We start from the raw sequence: 18,187 nt of genomic DNA on the forward strand, positions 1-18,187 counted from the left end.
AAGCCACTCATTGGCTGCCCGTCCGCAGCCCCCAGTTGTACTTTTGAAAGAAGATGAAACAGAGACATCATTTCAAGGATCCTTTCATCAATGACCTGAATCGTGAAGAATGAAAATTGCACAATTGCCACCAGCCCAGACGGCGGCCATTTTGCCCGGCCGGGGGAACTGTCCTTTGGTAATTATCGCCCGTCCGTTACAAATCTTTTCATGGCAATAACTTTGCCATGGCCAGAAAACGTGTTTGGTCCCGCTTTTTACGGCGGATCCGCAAGGCTTCTTATTTCCGCCGTTCCACGGCAAAGTTGCCTTTGAAAAAGTTTGTGGGGGGGGGGCCCCGCCCCCTCATTATCTCGCTCGTGAGTCTCGCTTAACTTTTGAGAGGTGGGCGGGCGTACATCTGGCGCGGGAGGGAGGCGCGCTCCGGCCCAGATAAATCCCCGCCCGGCGTGCTTGATGACGTGTGATGTAATCGCGGTAACGACGCGGCGTGGGAAGCCGGGCCACCGGACCGGGAAGCGGACGGGGCGAGGGGGCGGGGGCCCCGACCCGCGGAGGGGACGCTCCTCGGGGATGGGTGACGGGGTTAAGCAAACAGGTCGCGCCCAACGCAAACCTTTGACAATAATCCCGCGCGCCGGCCCACACCCGCCGCTGTTGTTTTTAGGAAGCTGGGAGCTCCGCCCCCCGGAGACGGCCCCTCGCGTTTTGCCCTTCTCACCCTAACCCCGGCGGCCTCCCCGCACCAAGCCCGGCCGCCACTCAAAAATGATCCAATGGGCTCCCCCTCAAAACCAAAATCCACTCCAATCTTCTCCCTTTTTTCCACCTTTTTATTGACGTGCATCTGATTTGAATGGGAGGGAAGAATAATACTATTAGGTTTGGATCATAATGGATGGCCGTTTGCGCCAGCGACCGCTTAGAAGAAAATGTTTGTAGCTTGGGCCCCGTGGAGCCAGCCGGCCGGCCGGCCATACGCTCTGCTGGCTTGCCAACTTACGTATTTCGCTTCACCAGTTGAGCTTTTGCAGGGTGAGCCAATGGTGGAGCGGCGGGCGGGCGGGCGGGCGGGGTGGGTGCTCAAGTCCCGACAAGGGTCCCGGGGAGACCCCCCCCCCCCCCTGCCCCGTCCGTCATCCACTCTGTTATTTCAGGGTCTCCCTCCACCGACACACCTGACACAATCAAATGGTGGGGATCGTTAGCAAGATTGTGGACAGCTTGCCTACTTAGTAGATCATTGGATTGGGGTGTGGAAGAGGAAAGAGATATGGAAAAGCACACTGGGGCTCTCCAGGACCGGACTTGGACTGGCGTAGCGCTTCGACTCGCCTGGGCTGACTCGGGCCCGATTCCCGGCGCGGCAAAAATCCTTCTTTCTTTCGTTCGGCCGGATTGTTTTTCTTCAACGGCGACCGCGACATTTTGCAGCCCGTCCGTACCCCCGGCGACCGACCGGGAGTCCCCGAAAGGCGCCGACGTCCCGCCGCCGTTTTTGACCTTTGACCCCGCCGAGAGACCGGACCGTCTCACCTCGAGTACGTCCCGCCGAGGACGAGGCCAGTTCTCCCAGGGGGCGGGGGCGGCGAAGAGAGGAAAGCTTTCCGTCCGAGCCAAAATGGCGGCGCTCGGCGTCATCGCGGCGGACCCGGCGAGCCGCGCCGGACTATTAGCGTTGTCACGGAAGGCCGGCCGGGCCGCGGGATGGACGGGAGCGTGCGGCGGCGGCGGCGAGCTCCGCCCCGCCGGGTGTCGTCAGCGAGCTCCGCCCACCCGGGTCACGCCGCTCCCCGCGCGGTCCTTCCACGTTGTTGGCGGTTCGCACGCGATCTTCGGCGGCGGGCGGGGCGAGCGGCGTGACGGCGAGCGTTCCGTCCGTCTGCCAAAGGATAGACTCTGGCACTTTTTTTTTTTTTTTTGACTTCCCTCTCGCCGCCTTGTTTGTTTGAAAATAGGCGAGCGGCGATTAGCGCCGCCTGAAAACAAACCCAGGCGTAAAGGCCACAAAATGGCGGCGCGCCACCTTGGTTTTTTTTTCTCTCTTTTCCCATCGGAGGCGCAAATACGCTGGCAGAAATTCCATTTCTATCAAATGAATGTGCTTTCGGGGCTGCGATCAAGCACTTTTTATTTCAATTTTTTTGCTCTTTCAAAAACACTTGAATCTCAGCATTTTGATCTCGGATTTGTTTTCAATAAATGCTTTACTACATATATCCAAATTGACATGGACGACATTCCAACATTAATTTGTGACATGGCGTATGTCATATTTATGTGTGCATTTCATGATTTGCTTGAATTATTGCCATGTTTTAGAAATGAGGTGTAGTGTCTTCTAATATGAAAATCAATTTTCATACAAATTGACAGCATTTGAAAATGTAACATTGGCAGTTACAATTTTCATTCAAAGTGGATTCTTTTGTTTTATGTTGTATTCTTTTTTTTCTGTTGAGATGTTTAAGGTCACGATGTGTAAAAAGGCTAAAGCTTTTTTTTTTCGCCGCTTGCGTGTTTGAAATCCAAAAGGATTAGTGCCACCACTTTGGCTATTTTGCAAAACCTTTGATCTTAGCCATGGTGAACTCCTTGCAATCCTTTCGGAGCTCGGCAGACTTTTTTTTTTGTTTTTTTGAAAGGATCATTTTTTAGAAAGGCCACACCGAATTATTAATTTTTTAATTACGGTTTTGCTAAACAAGAAAATATTGGCAAAAGAAAGAATGATGTGAAAGAAAGTGTCCATTTTGTAGGCCCTCCATCCAAATGTTTGCTTATGTAATATGTCTATTTTGCAAATGGTGTTTTGGTGACGCCGCCGCCGCCGCCGCCGCCGCCGCTGGTGTGCAAAGCCTTTCTATTTTCAATGACACACACACGCCGCCTCCCCCCGAAAAAAAATCATGTCCCGTTTTAGACGGCAAAGTGACACAAAATTGGAGTGAAAATAAATAATAGAAGGATGAAATTCCCTCCATTGAAGAACCATCAAAACAATTGAAAAAAACCAAAGCAAAGAAAACATTTTTTTTCAACTCTTCCCATCATTAGACGTCAAAAGTGTCTATCGTTCCTTCCTTTCCGAGCCTCCCGTTTGGGACCCATTGGACTTTTATCACTTTGTACGGTAGGCCGTAAATGAATGAATGATTTGCCAGAGAGAAAAGAGGGAAAATGTGGAGAAAAAAAGCCTCCATTAAAATGGAGAATAGCGCCGCTATATAAATCAATTGCTTTCAAATGATATTGGACGTATTTTAGTCGGCTTGGTTTGGCGTCGACACGCAAAACTCCAATGGGAAATCTTTTCTAATATTTTGATGAAGTGTGCTCATTGATCACATTGAAAGGAAATTGGACTTGGACTGTTACATTTTTTCAAATGTATTTTGTCGTTACGGTGGCACACTTTTGCACGGGATGAGCCGGTAGCGAAACCCCCCCCCCCCTCACGTAGGCACGGCGGCCAGGCGGGGACGTTTTGCGACCGGCGCTCGCTCTTCCATTTTGCGGCCTTTGATTTGAGCGCGTCGCTTTCGGTCGGGCGCTTTCGGCCGGACGCTCTGCTTTTGGCCCCCGCCGAGCGGGAAGATTCTTCGGGGGCTTAAAAGCGTAGCCGGGATCCCCTCGGAGGGCTCCTCCACCTTCTACTTCCTGCTCAATTTGTAATGAGGTCAGAGGGCGGCCCAACTTTGACCTTTCACCTCGGGCGGGCCACGGCCCCGCCTCTCCCCAAAAGGAAATGGGAGACTGCCGCCAGCCAGGCCTTCTGTCCTTTTACCCGTTGGGGACTTCACGTTGTCAATTTTGTCATTGACATTTGGAGGAAAACCTGTGAGGAAGAAAAGGAAAAAAGTCTCACCGCCAGGCCAGCAGAGCGGCGCCACCTTCAACACATTTTTCACCTTTGATGCTAAGCTAGGCTAGGTGGACTTGTTCATCCAAAATACATATCGGAACGCGGGCGTTGAACTCGTCGACGGCCACGGACCGAGCCGGGCGTCCAATTCTTTGGGACGGGGAGGAGCCAAACCCAATGGCATTTCATTTTGGCTCCTTTTCAACAGAACTCTTCAAATGGGGAATTTTTGCGGAAGCTCACCTCCAACGGAATGTAAATGCCTTTCCGGACCGGCCACCTTGACCTAAATGGATTTCGGTCCGATCTGATCCGAGGCCTGCCAAAACGTTGCTCCCCTTTTCAAGCGCAAGCTAGCCTCGGGCCGTTGGCGGTCCAAGCACACTCCAGTCGGTTGCTTTTTTGACAAGCAAATGTACCTTTTTCTTCTACAAAAAGGCATGAAGGGGAGAAAAAAAACATTGTTTTTCACGGTTTAGACCAGAGCTGGCAAAAAGTATACTATGTACGTACTCAAGTCATCATGTCCAGTCATTGTTAACTTGCTACTTAAATTCATAAGTTCTTTTAAATTAATATAAAGGTTCATTATTTTTGTTGCCACTATTTGTAATAAGAGGGCCAGGGTTTGGACGCAAATGTGCCGCTTTCAATGCGAGCTGGTTTGTTGTTAGCCATGCTAATTAGCCACCTTAGCATTTGTGGCTTATTTGAAGACAGCATCACCACGTTCATTTGTCTGCTAACGTGCCTCCACTTTACCGTGTCTCTAGATTTTGGTCATTTGCCGCTAATGGGAAGGACGTTAAATCCCTTTGACAACTCTTTTGATCATATTTTTTGGCCTACTTTTATGAGACGATGCAATAGGACCAAATTCATCTTATTAGTTATTATTCTTTGCAAATGTAAAGAAAATCACGTGAATTTTTCTGGCTTTCAATTTGTAATGATTTTTCAGGACTTAACACAATATAATTGTCTATCTATATCTATATATAATATGTAGAGATGCATTAGTTTATAGCAGAAAACAGTGAAAGCACACATTCAACTGCACATATGTTTGATGTATTATTTAAAATTGTTTCCATATAGCAACAAAAAAATTTCCAGCATATATTATCCATATATTATTTGTTATTGTCATCACTTATCCATCTTTTGGGTATTTGACATGCCATGTATAAATAGTAATTTGTTTTTCTAGAAGCTAATTGTCCCATATTTGCTTTTAACATATTTGGATTTCTTTGATGACTTACAACGTGCTCATTTAAAAATCAGCATGTTTAAAATCAGGATGATTTCATTTGACAATGTGACGTCCAATAAGTCAAATGGTGGAGATGAAAACAATCATTCTTATCATTTGGAATACTCATCATTAAAAAAAAAAACCACATTTGAATTTAAATTGAATCAAATGTAATTGTATTTTTTTTATGTCAGTTTTAAAATGATTGAAATTGGAATCAAATGCTACTTTGATTGAGGTGTTAAATGAAAGCAAAAATATCATTGAGAGTTTGACAGATATAAAAATAAAAAAAGCTTGCTTTAACAAATCAATTTAATATAAAAAATCAAAACGTAATTATATATTTGCAACCGCCCAAAATGATATATATTTAAGGAGAATGTTTGACGTTCAAAATGATTTATTGTTTCTTTTTAATGTTGCCCAAATATTGTTGAATGATTTGATTTGATCTCTACTGTACAAACACACACACACACACACACACACACACACACACACACACACACTTTAATCCCAAAGATTTGAACTGTCAAATGTCGTTCGAGTTCACCGAGCTCAATATTCCTGCTACTTTTATTGCAAAAAAAGGCTGAATCTAATCGAGTTTAATTGTGTTTTAGGCTTAAAATAATGAGGAAACTAAAAATAATTATTGTGTAAATATTATATTTTAAATTTCGTGTTTACAGTGTGTTAAAAGAAATGTTATTGTGCAATTGTGACCCACGCAAGGCCTCCTAAATGTATTTCCTAAATCACGTTTCAGCTTCCAAAATAATAAGTAAAAAAAAGAGAAAATTCACACATGAAATGGATGATTTTATTCTCCTTTTTAATCAAGTTGCGTTTGTCCGGCGCAGGAAAAACAAAGAGAGAAACAAACGAGACGTCACATACAGAGTCAACTAACCACAAAAAAAAGAAAGTGGCAAGAAAATAACAGTGAAAAAAAAAAAAAACTAAAACCGAAAGCTGTGACCAAGTTGTGTTCGCTTTTAATCGATCCAACATTTTCTCTATTGATATCTGACGTCAAACTTTCGTCAACACACAATTCCGTTTTTTAAGTCGTGATAAATTCGAGTGAAATATTTGCAAAGCAAAATCCCCAATCATTATTTTTCTTCTTGTTCCTATTTTAAAGTCCCGGTGTTCCTTTTGATTGATTATTTCTGTCAAATCACCTCTAATATCGCCATCTCTCTCGTGTTATTTTTCGTGAAAAAGAAAGCAAATCTACTTGAACAGCAGTTCCAGTGGGAGAAGAAAAATCAAGACATTTGTCGTCAATGCACATTTTGGAATACAAACAACAACAAACTGAACACAATGCAACCAAAATCGCCAACAAAACACGAACAAAAAAAATATCCTTTAAAGTAGCACAAGTTGTGCCGGCGGTGTGACGTTTCCGTGGCAACGCGGCCATCTTGGGTCAGAGGAGGTCCACTTGTGTATGTGTGTGTGTGTGTGTGTGTGTGTGTGTATATGTAAGTGTATGTAAGTGTGTGTGTGATTCCCAGTTAGAAAAGAAAAAAAAGTGATCAAGTCTTTCAGTGCCATTGACAATGAAATACATCCTATCAACAATTCTCGAGCATAAATCGACAATGAAAAAAAACGCATCCGTGAATTTGTCACTCTAGTTACGGATTTGTTGATTGGCTGCCACCCTCCCAGTGCAAATAGATTGGACGTCTATCACCACCAACGGTGTTAATAGTCCATAATAATTTATCTATCTATATCTATCTATATATCTATATATATTCATTTATATATTTTTTTATATTTGTATTTGTACAGCTGCCCTCGATGAACACGCTCACTCACACACACACACACACACACACACACACACACACGAGTATAAGACAACGCGTTTTATGCGATCATCTTACACGCACACACACACACTCACAGACACGTGATGAGTTTTAAAGTTCTTTTGAATTCCGTGAAAAAATGATTGGAGGCGTGACGACCTGAGCATTTAAAAAAACGGTCAAGATTGTTTTGCATCCCTAATTTGTCTTCGCACATTAAATTAAATGAATTAAGGCTTGTTTACGAGTCGTCGGGCGTGTGGGGTTCGTCCAAATATCGTCGTGGCTCATTCCTGCCGAAAAAGTCGATTGTCTGCCGCTCCTGACATGACATGACAACATGAATAAATAAGAGTTTGTTCACTCGTTCACTCGCTCGCTCGGAGGAGGAGGCCGCGTCGTCCTACACTTTTTAAATACAATAAATACAAAAAGAGCGTCTCATAAATAACAAGCAAGTGGATATAAATATACTTTTCGATCGCCTTGGGCGACGCGATTTTTGTCCCTTTTAGCTCAGCAAAAAGAAATCGGCGAGCGACTTCCGCCATTTTAAATAGAGATTTATAGAATTTCTTTTCTGTGGGTGACGGGGGCAACGACAAAAAAAAAAAAAAAAGAAAAAAATATATCGATAGATGGATAGATGGGAAAAGGGGAGGGTGATTTTCTGGTTCAGTTCAGGAAGGCGCTGGGGGCTACCCTCTTGTGGTGGCCCAGTACGCCAGGGAAGGCCGCCGCCGCCGCCGCCGCTGCTGCCGCCGCCGCGGCAGCCGACTGCGAGAAGGCCGCCACCGAGCCACTCCTCAGCGAGTCCGAAAGCAGCGAGTGCGGGAGCGGGTGCGAGTGCAAATGCGAGTGCGAGTGCGAATGTGGGGGGCTGCCGCCGCCGCCGCCACCGCCACCGCCATTGCCGGGGCTAGAGAGTCCCCCGTAGCCGCCGGTGGCCTGCTGCAAGTGCGAGGCCGTCGGCGGCGGCGGTGGACCTCCAGCGGGGCCCGGCGGTGGCGGCGGTGGCACCGACACCGGCGGGGGAGGCGGCTGGCTGCCCGACACAAAGTAACTCGGGGCCGCCGACAGCAGCGACGCGCCGACGCCGTACGAGTTCGAGAGTCCGAGCGCGCTTCCGCTTCCGCTTCCGGCTCCTCCTCCGTTGCGGCATAGGTCCCCGTTGGCGAGCTGCTCCACGCCGGGCAGAAGCGATCCGTAGCCGGCCGCCGCCTGGTTGAGGAAAGCCGGCGAGGAGCCGTTGTAGTGCGGGTGCGCGTGGGCGTGGGCGTGCGCGTGTGCGTGTGCGTGTGCGTGGGCGTGCGCGTGATGGTGGTGGTGGTGCAGGGAGAGAAAGGGCGAGATCTGCCAATAGAGAGGGTTCCCCGGGTTGCGCTCGTTGACGGCCAGGCCGCCGAGGGGAGCGAAGCGCAGGCCCCGCTTGACGGCCAGCTTCCCCCGCGAGGTGGCCGAGCGTCGGCGCAGCTTTCCCGTGGTGCCGCCGATGAAGACGTCGTCGCTGCTGGGGTCCAGCATCCAGTAATTTCCCTTGCCCGGGTCGTCGTAGTGTCGCGGCACTTTGACGAAGCACTTGTTGAGGCTGAGATTGTGACGGATGGAGTTCTGCCAGCCCTGCTTGTGCTCGCGGTAGAAGGGGAAGTTCTTCATGATGAACTCGTAGATGCCGTTCAACGTCAGACGCTTCTCGGGGCTTTGCCGGATGGCCATCATGATCAGGGCGTTGTACGAGAAGGGGGGCTTGTCGTATTTGCCGCTTTTGCCAGAGCCGGAGACGGCCGCGGGGCCGGATCCGGCACCGGCGTCTTCTGCCAATGTCCCTGCCGCCAACGCCGATCCATCCTCTTCGGCCTTAACTCCCTCCTCCCTCCGGGGTGCCCTGTCCGGCTCCCCGGCCGTCGCCGCCGGCGATCTCTCGGCGTCCGAGCCCGGGGAAAGAGGTTCGAGCACTGGCGTCCCGGTGGCGAAAGGCTCGGCTCGAGTCTCGCACTTGGACGGCAGCAGCAGGCTTTTGATGCTGAACGACGACGAACATCTCACCGGCTCCTTAGCGTCCTCCATTGCCGGCGACCCCCCACCCCCAGACGGAAGGTAGAGGAGGAGCAGAGGGGTGGAAGAAAAAAAAAAAAAAAAAAAAAAAAAGGAAAAAGTTCGCAGCGAGCCCACTTTTACGGACAAACCGTAACCACGGGAAGAAAAGTCCCCTCCTGTTTGCCACTGCCGACCCGTCCTGTCCCGTCCCGTCCCGTCCTGTCTGGTCCTGGCGGGAAACTACTGAGTGACAGCGAAAGAGGATGGGAGAGAGAAGGGGTGAGGGGGAGAGAAAGAGAGAAAGAGCGAAGAGGAGAGAGAAAGAGAGAGGGCGAGCGAGTGAGCGAGCGCGCGCTCGTGCACGGGAGAAATTAGTAATTAAGGAGGAGCCCGTACAACAACAACAACAACAATAACAACTTCTATTTTTTTTTAGGTCTTCTTCTTCTCGTCTTTCCCGAAAAAGTCCGACACGCGTGACGACCTCCAGGGGCGCCTCGTCCGCGTACTCGGCGCTCGTGCGTGAGGTAAGGCGCGTTCTCGTCGGATGGCTTTGTTTTCTCAAGCGCAATCATCATGTGGGCAAACACTGCGCGTGCGTGCGCGCCTACGTGCACGTAGCCTGTGCGTTCATGCGTGTGTTTGGGTGGATGGGTGAGTGAGTGGGAAGGAGGGAGGGAGGGAGGGGGCTTGAGTTGGGCCGATCTAGGCTCTCTCTCTCTCTCTCTCTCTCTCTCTCTCTCTCTCTCTCTCTCTCTCTCTCTCTCTCTCTCTCTCTCTCTCCCCCTCTCTCACACACACCCTCACACACACTTACGTACAAACGCGGACCCCTCCCTCGTTGACGCTGGCAAGTGGTCGCCCCCTGTTGGCAGCGTCTGTTACAGCACTCCCATTTTGAACTCCGCTTTTAAAATGGACCAAAATATGAAGTCATTGGCAGCCACTGATTGCAAAAACAACCTTCGGTACAATTAAGGAATGCGTTCATCTCGCCGTGCCAGGGACGGCGATGGACGTCCAACAATATCAGTTAGAATCAAGCCCGGGCGACGTCAATAGCACTTTGACATGGTTTAATATGACACGGCGGATCAGCGGTAATAATCTAGCCATATTCTTAATATTACTATGAGATAATATACGTAGTCACGTCCGACCCATGGTTTTCCCGTTTCAGCAATTTGCGCACGTTTGTCGGTGAGTCCTGTTTGTTTGCACTGGATGGGCATTGTGTATGACAACAGTGTTCAAATCCAGATTACGTACACACACACACACACACACACACACACACACACACACACACACACACACACACACAAAATGCAGGCGTACAGGTTAGTATATTAAATCTGTGTGGGTGTGTGACAGATGGTGTTTCTGTCTAAGTGGATGCGAGCCGCCAATGAAGCTTTGTTGTTCACAGTTATCAACAAATCAATCGGTACCTTTTGGCAACTTTTTTTTAGATGTCACACCATTAGTGTTGGGTGATAAATATCCCATTGCGCTTGGTCACGATTGTTTATTGGAGTCCTGGCAAAACTAAACAACTTTAGTTTAGCGGAACATCTATTCAAAAGTTATCATTAGGTGAGCTCAATTCACAGATTGTGTGCGTTGTGGTGCTTTAATGACTCATGGCCAAATGACCTTTTTTTTCTATTTATTGGCAGATTTCTAAAGTGGAGGAGGCCAACCAAGAGAGAAGTAAGACAAACGTCCTGGTTTCTTGAAAGGAGAAGAAGAAGAAAAAGAAAAAAAGGAGCTCTCAGTCTGGCTTTTTTCCACCAGCTGTTGTTTCCAAAACAGCAGCGTCGCACCCCATCATCGAACGGGGGCGCTTCGCTCCTTTGGCGCGGAACCCAAAAGCAGCAAAGTCCAAATCAAATGACGTGGCATGGACTCCAAAGTGCGACGGTACTAAAATACGCCTCGCCATCCTACGATGGTGGGTTCAAACCCCGACCCCGGCACATTCTGCCCTCTCCCCGTGCCCTTGTGGCTTTTCTCCAGGTACGCCCGTTTCCCCCGACGACCCTCGAACAGGATGGAAGGCCTTTGGAGGTTTTGAGCGGCCTTTCCTTCTCACAACGCTGATGGGAAGCGGCAGGCTGGCAGGGCGCGGAGGTGGCGTGGCGCCTTCTCGCTCAACCGCGTTCCCAATTTCGTAGAAGACGCCACGGCCAGCGTCTCCTCCTCCTCCTCCGCTTCCCCGACGACCTCCCGGGGTCCGGGCTTTCCGGGTCAGCCTCCGAAGAAGCGGCGCTCCGTGGGCGGAGTGGCGACTCGCTGTCAAAGGATTCACCGGGGCGAGAAAATCCATATTTCCAGGGAGTTCCTTGACTGGAAACATTTTTCCGCTCTGTTCATCCGGAGACGCTCGCCGTTTTGGAGACACGCACAAATGGACTCGGGACTGACAGACCGTCAAGCCAAATTTGCCAGGCCTGTTGATCCAACAAAAGTCCCTTCCAGCTCTACTCCAATGGCGAGGCCACCATTTTGCTCTCAAGCTACCCAAAGACTACAAGCGGCTACAAGAGTTTTTACATTTTTTAATCAGGCCCCAAAAGCCATTTTCTTCTAGCCACGTTTGGTGGCTATCATGAGGAGCAGCCAGCAAAAAGTCTAAAAGTCTTCTACTCAAGACGCCACCTTTGTGAAAAGACTGGAAAGGAATGTTTTGGAAATGGATCCCCCATAACTATTTTCTCCTATTCACATGATATTTGGTAGGCGTGTCTTTTACGAGGAGACCCAGCAAAATGGCCGAAAAGATGTAGGCAGTCTAGCCATCTCTTGGCCTATTTCCCAGGATTCTCCAGGACAAAGTTGGCAAAAATCTCACCCGACGGCTCCCAAAATGGAAGCGTGACCCCGAGACGGCCCAACGGCGAACAAGCTATCCCCGCCTTGCACCGCCTTGCACCGCCTTGCACCGCCTTGCACCGCCTTGCCCCGCCCCCTGTTGGTGGAGTGCTCGCAAAGCGTAACACCCATGAAATGTTTACGGCGGGACTCCCTTCCCGGCGCGTCGGCTCGCATCAGCGTCTCGGGGCCCGTCGGCGCTTCTCCGAGCGTGACCACGTTATTTTGGCGCCGAAAAAAAGGTCAAAGTGACTCGTCGCCCGCTCGGGGGTCACCTAGAGTTTAGCGCTAATAATAGAACTGGACGCCAAAACCCCCCATGCCGGTCTAGGCTGCGCCCCGACTCCGCCCACTTCCTACGACCCCCAGGCCGGGCGAGGCCCCGCCCCGACGTACCACCCCCCCGTCGGGTTTTTCTCGCGTACGTGGGGAAGCGTCACGGGCACGTTGCGCACGGGAGTTGGGGGGCGACGTCAGGTTGCACGAGGGCACAAGCGTCCGTTACAAATCAAAACATTGGCTGGATTCATTCGGGGATGTTTAGCCGACGCCCATCCAAACTCCTCCGGGGTCCCCCGGCAACTCCCCCTCCCCCTTGCGCACACGGGCTGGGGGGGGGGGGGGGGGGGGCGGGCGAGTGCTCACACACTGACCTACATTGATGGAAGTGCGCTTTGACGGCTTATGAATGAAATGACTGGCTCTTATTGTGAAAGAAGGAGGAAGTACTTAAGCCAGCTGAGTAGTAATACGGTCGTTAGTGACCCGCTCATCTAAAAAACACAACAAAATCCCCCCCCTCCAAGAAAAAGAAACATTATGGCACATAAAGAGCATCGCTCAAGGTTATGCTAGCTGATAGCTTGGAAGAAGTACCGGATCAATAAACAATTTCAAGTCAAGTCCGGTGCTTTCTCCATCGGCGGCCATCATTGATGAGCAAATTGAGGTCCCTCCCGAAGTCACCCCAAATCAAAAGTACCCGCTGACTGGGAAAGGCCCCAAAATCAAAAGCCAAATAGCTGCACGCAAGTGTCCCAAAATGGTCTAGAAATGCCTTCAAGACAGCGACAAATAAAGCTACAGGTCAATGAGCAGATATTCAAAGGGAACAAAATAGGTCCATTTAGCAAACTTGTGCTCACTAACCACTTGTTTTGTGTTGTGCGGCAGGAAGGAAAGAATGACAAGAGCGGGAGGCCGGCAGGGACGACGGGAGCCCCTTTTCCCAAGCATGACGCCACGGCAACGCCACGGCAACGCCACGGCAACGCCACGGCAAGGCCCGCCTTCCTTCCTCGCGGCCCACCGTCCACTTTTAATCCAAAGTGGATTAATGGGTCCCTATAGTCAAGTTCACGCAAGGTTCAAGTGACGGTTCACGCAGAGTTCAGCGAAGGCCGGTCCCTCCACGCCCGCCACCTCCACGCCCACCACCTCCACGCCCGCTAACCGCTAAGAAGGAAAGGAGCAAGAGCGCCGTGGCAGCCCCCAAAACCGGGCCAGGTCATCATTTCCCGCTTCGATGAGAGAACAAGGTGAGCCACTGTCAATTTTCTGATGTGGGAGGGGGGGTTACTGGACTTGGTCTAGGATCCACTGGTTGGAGCCTTGTCCAATCAAAATGTGATCAGTGGGATCGAAAGATTCATTCATTGATTGATTGATCTAATCCAGCTGTCTTTGGGCCAAAGGCCGACGACATCTTAGACTGGTCGCCAGTCAGCCGTATAGGGCACACAGCTAGACAAACTCTCCGCACCCCCAATCATGTTGCCAGTTGGGGGAAATGGAGCCCGCGTCTGCCCGTACCCGAGTCAGGCGAGTGAACCTATACACCACCAGAGCGTGGTGACGGGACGCAAATGAAAAGGCGTCTGTGTGTGGCCTTTAAGGAACGGGGGGAGGGGCTTCTTATTCTCCATCTGCTTCCTGCTTTTGACCCACGGCGGCCTGAGGGGGGGGACAGTGGGTAGTGAGGGGGCCCCGCAAAACTTTATCAAGTTTCTTGGCCAAATTGCCATCATTTTGTCCCCATTCTCCCAAGAGTCGTCGGTCTAGAGGCCCGGTTCTCGTGTCTCGGAAACATTCGCATTTTTACGGCAACATCCTCTATAATTGAGTGTGAACGCCTACACATGTGCTTGACGTGTTTACGTGTGTATTACCGTGTGTGTGTGTGTGTGCTCAGCTGTGTGTGTGTGTGTGTGTGTGTGTGCATTTACACTTGGTTGAGCCTTCTGTTCAGCGTGCAGTCGCTCTCAGTGAGCTGAGTTTTTAGGTCGCAGTGTTCTTTCTGCTGCACACACACCCACGCTGACGCTGACGCACACACACACACACACACGGTTACGCAGCAACGTCAAGGGAAGATACAGTTTGGCTGGATGGGGGTTGCTGCATCTGTGTGTGTGTGTGTGTGTGTGTGTGCGTTTAAGTAGTCCCAGAGGTCTCGTCATGCTTGTGGATGCAAAGCAAAGTGGAGGGCCAGTGTGTGTGTGTGTGTACGGGAATGTGTGTGTGTGTGTGTCGTCGTGTGTATGTTGTGTGTGTGTGCGCGGGAGGAAGGGAGGAAGAGCTGGGGGTGCTGGCGCGTGTGCACGTGGATGTGTGTTGCCGCAGGGCGCAAAGCTTCCACTGCTGTGTAACATGTCAAGTCCTTTTAGTAATGTCACCCCACACACACACACACACACACGTACTATGTTGACCTGCGCGTGGTTTGTTTATTTATTGTCTGAAAACGTTCAATCCAGCCACTATTCGCTGCCACTCCTTCCGGCTTCAAATGGATGGGACGGCTGTTTGTTTCCATTCATGTCAATGCGCTCGTAGCACTTTAGCTTTGGGCTTTTACTCTTTCTTTACATTTGAAAAAAACGGGATTTTTTTCCTCACCAGACAAATCCACACATGGCTTATTTCCCTTTTCTAAATTATTTAGTCTATATATTTGTTTATCCCCATTATCATCAGGTGCCACTGACGGTGATAGACGTCCAACCCATTGGACGTTCCTTCATTGGCTGACACACACACACACACACACACACACACACACACACACACACACACACACACACACACGTTAAAAGGAGAAATCAACAACATGATTGGACATCTATCCCCGTCATCACATGATGATGATGGTGTTGACGATGATGCTGCTGCTGCTGATGACGATGATGATGGGAAGGGCCTTTTGATTGGTAGGCAAGGCAGTCGGCTTCAGTGAGGACGTGCTGCCGTCTAGCGGCAAAATGAAGAAACTACACAAAGGGCATCCCTTGAATGCATCATTTGTGGCCCCATCGCGTCAAACTTGAAGTCTACAATTTTTGACTGAGCTCCAACTTTGACGTCATCACCAAGTCTGGTGTAGCGCTAGGGGGCGCTGTCACGTCACACACGGGAGTGCCAGCGAAGGCTTCAGGCGACCTCTTGACTTTCTCTCCGTGCCGCTCGAGTGGGCTCATTTTGGAGGATTCCATTTCCTGTGGAAATGTCAACGGATGGTCAACTGCTGGCCGTCGACTTTGAGGTCTTTGGACATGTTCAAGGTTGGGGAAAAAATGCCATTGCAAACGCTTCCTTCACAGTCTGTCTGTAAACACACGTGTGTGTCAGTCTTTCTATTTTGGGAAGTGCCGTCTTTCTGTTGGTGTCCTTTTTGGTCCTGATGTGTGTGTCTGCCGTATATAGCGATTCAGGCCATCCATAGTTTAGTTCTAGTCGTTGTTGATGTTGCCGACATTTCCCATCAACCACTGCCCTCGTTTCAGGTGTCTGCTTCCGGATGGTGAGTTGACGTCACGGGCCCGGCGCCCGGTCGAATGCTTGACCTTTTGCCAGCCAAGTGTCAAGGGTCACCCGTGGCTGGCTTGCTCCGCAGTACACGGAGAAGGAGGCGGCGCGCCTCCGCCTGGTCGGCTGGGTCAAGAACACCCGCGGTGGGACGGTGCTGGGACAGATGCAGGGACCACCCGACGCCGTCGAGCAAATGTGAGTAGTAGTGCGAACGTCATATGCTAGCCGGCCGCGCTTGCGCCTCGCCGCCGCCAGAGAGCGCTATTGAGTAGTACGCCATCCCCTCGCTCTGGCTCGGTTACGTCACTCTCACTCCACATAGTGCGAGGAGACAACCGATGCACAATTTCCACCAACCGTTGGTGGAAATTGTGCCTGGGTTCTCTCGTTTGAAACGATTATTCTAATCATTCACCGCTAAATCTGTCCACTTAATGCGCTGTTCAAATCATTTTCCAGATAACACGCTAAAAGTGGACCTGACGTTACCCCTTTTTTCCCCGTCACATGACGTCAAGTGTCCCAGGAATAGACTTTATTCCGGCAATTCTGCTTTTTGTGTGGCCTACTGTGTCGTTGTAACACGCCGAACAGCGCCAGATGAAAAGGCCGGACGCTAGCTCGCGTTTATGGCCAGCTGTCGACGAAGCTGACCCGTGGCGGCGCGTGCGCCAACGGCAAGAGAAAGTAGGCCAGCGGCTAGCGCTAGCTAACGGCCCCCGGGCGCCGCCGTTATTCCGACGTGACCCCGATCCCGACAAATCTCCCATAATCTGCGTGCGCGCGTCTCCACATGTGGCTAGCGTGACGGACGTAGGGGGATTTTGCCTGACTTCCCGTAAACCGGAGCCATTCGGCGCGCTCGCTCTCCCTATATTTAGGCCTTATGTTGCTGATGTGTATTAGTATGTGGCTTTCTTTTTTTATTTTTGTTATCATCTGCTGTGTGTATGTGTTTAGGAAGGCGTGGCTTAGCAAGGTGGGCAGCCCGGGCAGTCGCATCACCAAGACCTCGTTTAGTAACCAGCGGACCCTGGCGGCCTTGGAGTTGAGCGACTTCCAGACGCGCTACTGATTGACGGACGTTTTTTTGGGCGGGGAGGGTCACCTGATTTCAAGTTCGACCAAGTGCTCATTGCGCATGAGGCCACTCAATGCCGCCTTTTGTGTTCAGGCTGTCATTTTCACGGTGAAAGCAAGCCAAGCGTTAGCGTTATCCCGAAAAGGCTAAGCTGCGTTTGTCTTCTTCGTGTGGAGGTGCTAAATAAAGTTCAGGGAGTGACAATCTTCAGCTCCACGCCTCTTTCCCTTTTCCACACAAAAGTTGCATGGGCTCATGTTTGAAATAGTCAGTCCTCGTATGTCGTAGTCTGGTCCAAAAAAAAACAAGTGAGCGCTCTGGTATACCAATGTTGGATCTGGGCGCATTGGATCATTTCCTTTGTGTGATCCTCCGCAGGCCTTGCAGGACTTCCTTTTGGATGCAACTTTTCTCCAGCTTGATTTCTGGGGGGAAATAGAGGGCAGGGTCCATTTAGAAATGTTTTGCCGTTGGAAATGAGTGTGACTTTTTGTTGTTGTCGTCCAAGGACCGATGTTGGCGACCGAATGGAAAGAATCCAAAATGTGCGACCCCGACCTTCTCCTCGCCGTCTTGCGATTTGGCATCCCGGAGACGTCGCCATGGAAACCAACACTGAAAAACTCTGGGGCCGCTTTGCCGCACGGCCGCCCGCACCTTAGCGAGCGTTTGGGGGTCGGCGTGGGTTGCCCGGTAACATTCCGGGCCAGAAAGTTGTAACTTTAAAGTGAAATAAGTTTTGCGCTGCCGTTGGGGAATGGTGGAATGTTCCTTTGAAAACGACACAAAAACAATCGGAAGTGAGCGTAGCATTAGCATCTATAGGCAATTTCTCCATGAAGGCATTTTATAGCTATATGTGATTGTTTAGTCATTGCTGTGTCGTTTGTATGTGATTACAAAGTGTGTCCTCTCTGGCTGTCTTCTCTTGTGCATTTGCCAAATTGTCAGCGACCTTTCAACTCGGAGACAAGAGTTGAGAGTTTGCGGCAGCATAACCCGTTGCCAAGGCAACCCCGCGCGCGTCCGTACGCACGCACGCGCGTCTACATTTCTGCTTTCCACCATCAGGCTCTCGCTCCACACGCAATCTCTGCAGCCCCCCTTTTTTTCACCCACCCCTCCCTCTGCTGCCTCTCACTGATTTAAAGTGTGGGAGCGCTTGTTTTACAGTTGCTCACTGCCCATGCGGGCGGAAACAACCAAGTTATCCGTAGTTTCCGTCCCTTTCGAAGATGATTTGACGGTTCAGATGAGAAAAAAAATATTCCTTTTAGGTAGGGTCATTAACTCGGGTCCTCGAAGGCCTCTATTCAGGTCTGTTTTCCGTCTCCCACACTTGAAGCAACTAGTCAGGCATCTCTCCAGATGCCTAATCACCACCCTGATGATTAGATTCAGGTGTGTTGGAGGAGGCCGACGCGGAAAACAAA

General features: G+C 50.2%; 3 protein-coding genes across 7 annotated transcripts in view; 2 read left to right on the forward strand and 1 right to left on the reverse strand.

Annotated features, from left to right (window-relative positions):
- slc30a6 (solute carrier family 30 member 6) overlaps positions 1-12,491 on the forward strand; it is a 31,478-nt gene extending 18,987 nt beyond the window's left edge. The window contains exons 15-17 of one of the 3 annotated variants that reach the window (XR_013328002.1): positions 9,429-9,519; positions 10,672-10,915; positions 11,012-12,491. Coding sequence is in view for 2 of the 3 variants with exons in the window: in XM_077729141.1 (XP_077585267.1) it covers positions 9,429-9,518 (90 nt within the window). In the remaining variant the exon portion in view is untranslated. Of the gene's footprint in view, positions 1-4,073; positions 4,460-9,428; positions 9,520-10,671 lie in introns of those variants that run through there. The other 2 variants (XM_077729141.1, XM_077729142.1) reach the window with 2 other exon arrangements.
- LOC144205075 (uncharacterized) lies at positions 5,932-9,373 on the reverse strand. Its single transcript, XM_077729143.1, has one exon. The coding sequence runs from the start codon at positions 9,020-9,022 to the stop codon at positions 7,631-7,633; it is 1,392 nt and encodes a 463-aa protein (XP_077585269.1). The 5' UTR covers positions 9,023-9,373; the 3' UTR covers positions 5,932-7,630.
- Positions 12,483-17,669, forward strand: acyp2 (acylphosphatase 2, muscle type). Of its 3 annotated transcripts, none has more exons than XM_077729146.1 (6): positions 12,483-12,952; positions 13,040-13,404; positions 15,080-15,426; positions 15,649-15,665; positions 15,759-15,868; positions 17,263-17,669. In XM_077729146.1, the coding sequence occupies exons 3-6, from the start codon at positions 15,369-15,371 to the stop codon at positions 17,414-17,416; spliced, it is 339 nt and encodes a 112-aa protein (XP_077585272.1). In that variant the 5' UTR covers positions 12,483-12,952; positions 13,040-13,404; positions 15,080-15,368; the 3' UTR covers positions 17,417-17,669. The 3 variants fall into 3 exon arrangements, with proteins under 3 accessions (XP_077585272.1, XP_077585273.1, XP_077585274.1); XM_077729147.1 differs by lacking the exon at positions 17,263-17,669 and adding an exon at positions 16,634-17,161; XM_077729148.1 differs by lacking the exon at positions 15,080-15,426.
- Positions 17,670-18,187: the final 518 nt, after the last annotated feature.

The sequence above is a fragment of the Stigmatopora nigra genome, chromosome 12 (assembly GCF_051989575.1).
Source record: "Stigmatopora nigra isolate UIUO_SnigA chromosome 12, RoL_Snig_1.1, whole genome shotgun sequence".
Lineage (NCBI taxonomy): Eukaryota > Metazoa > Chordata > Actinopteri > Syngnathiformes > Syngnathidae > Stigmatopora > Stigmatopora nigra.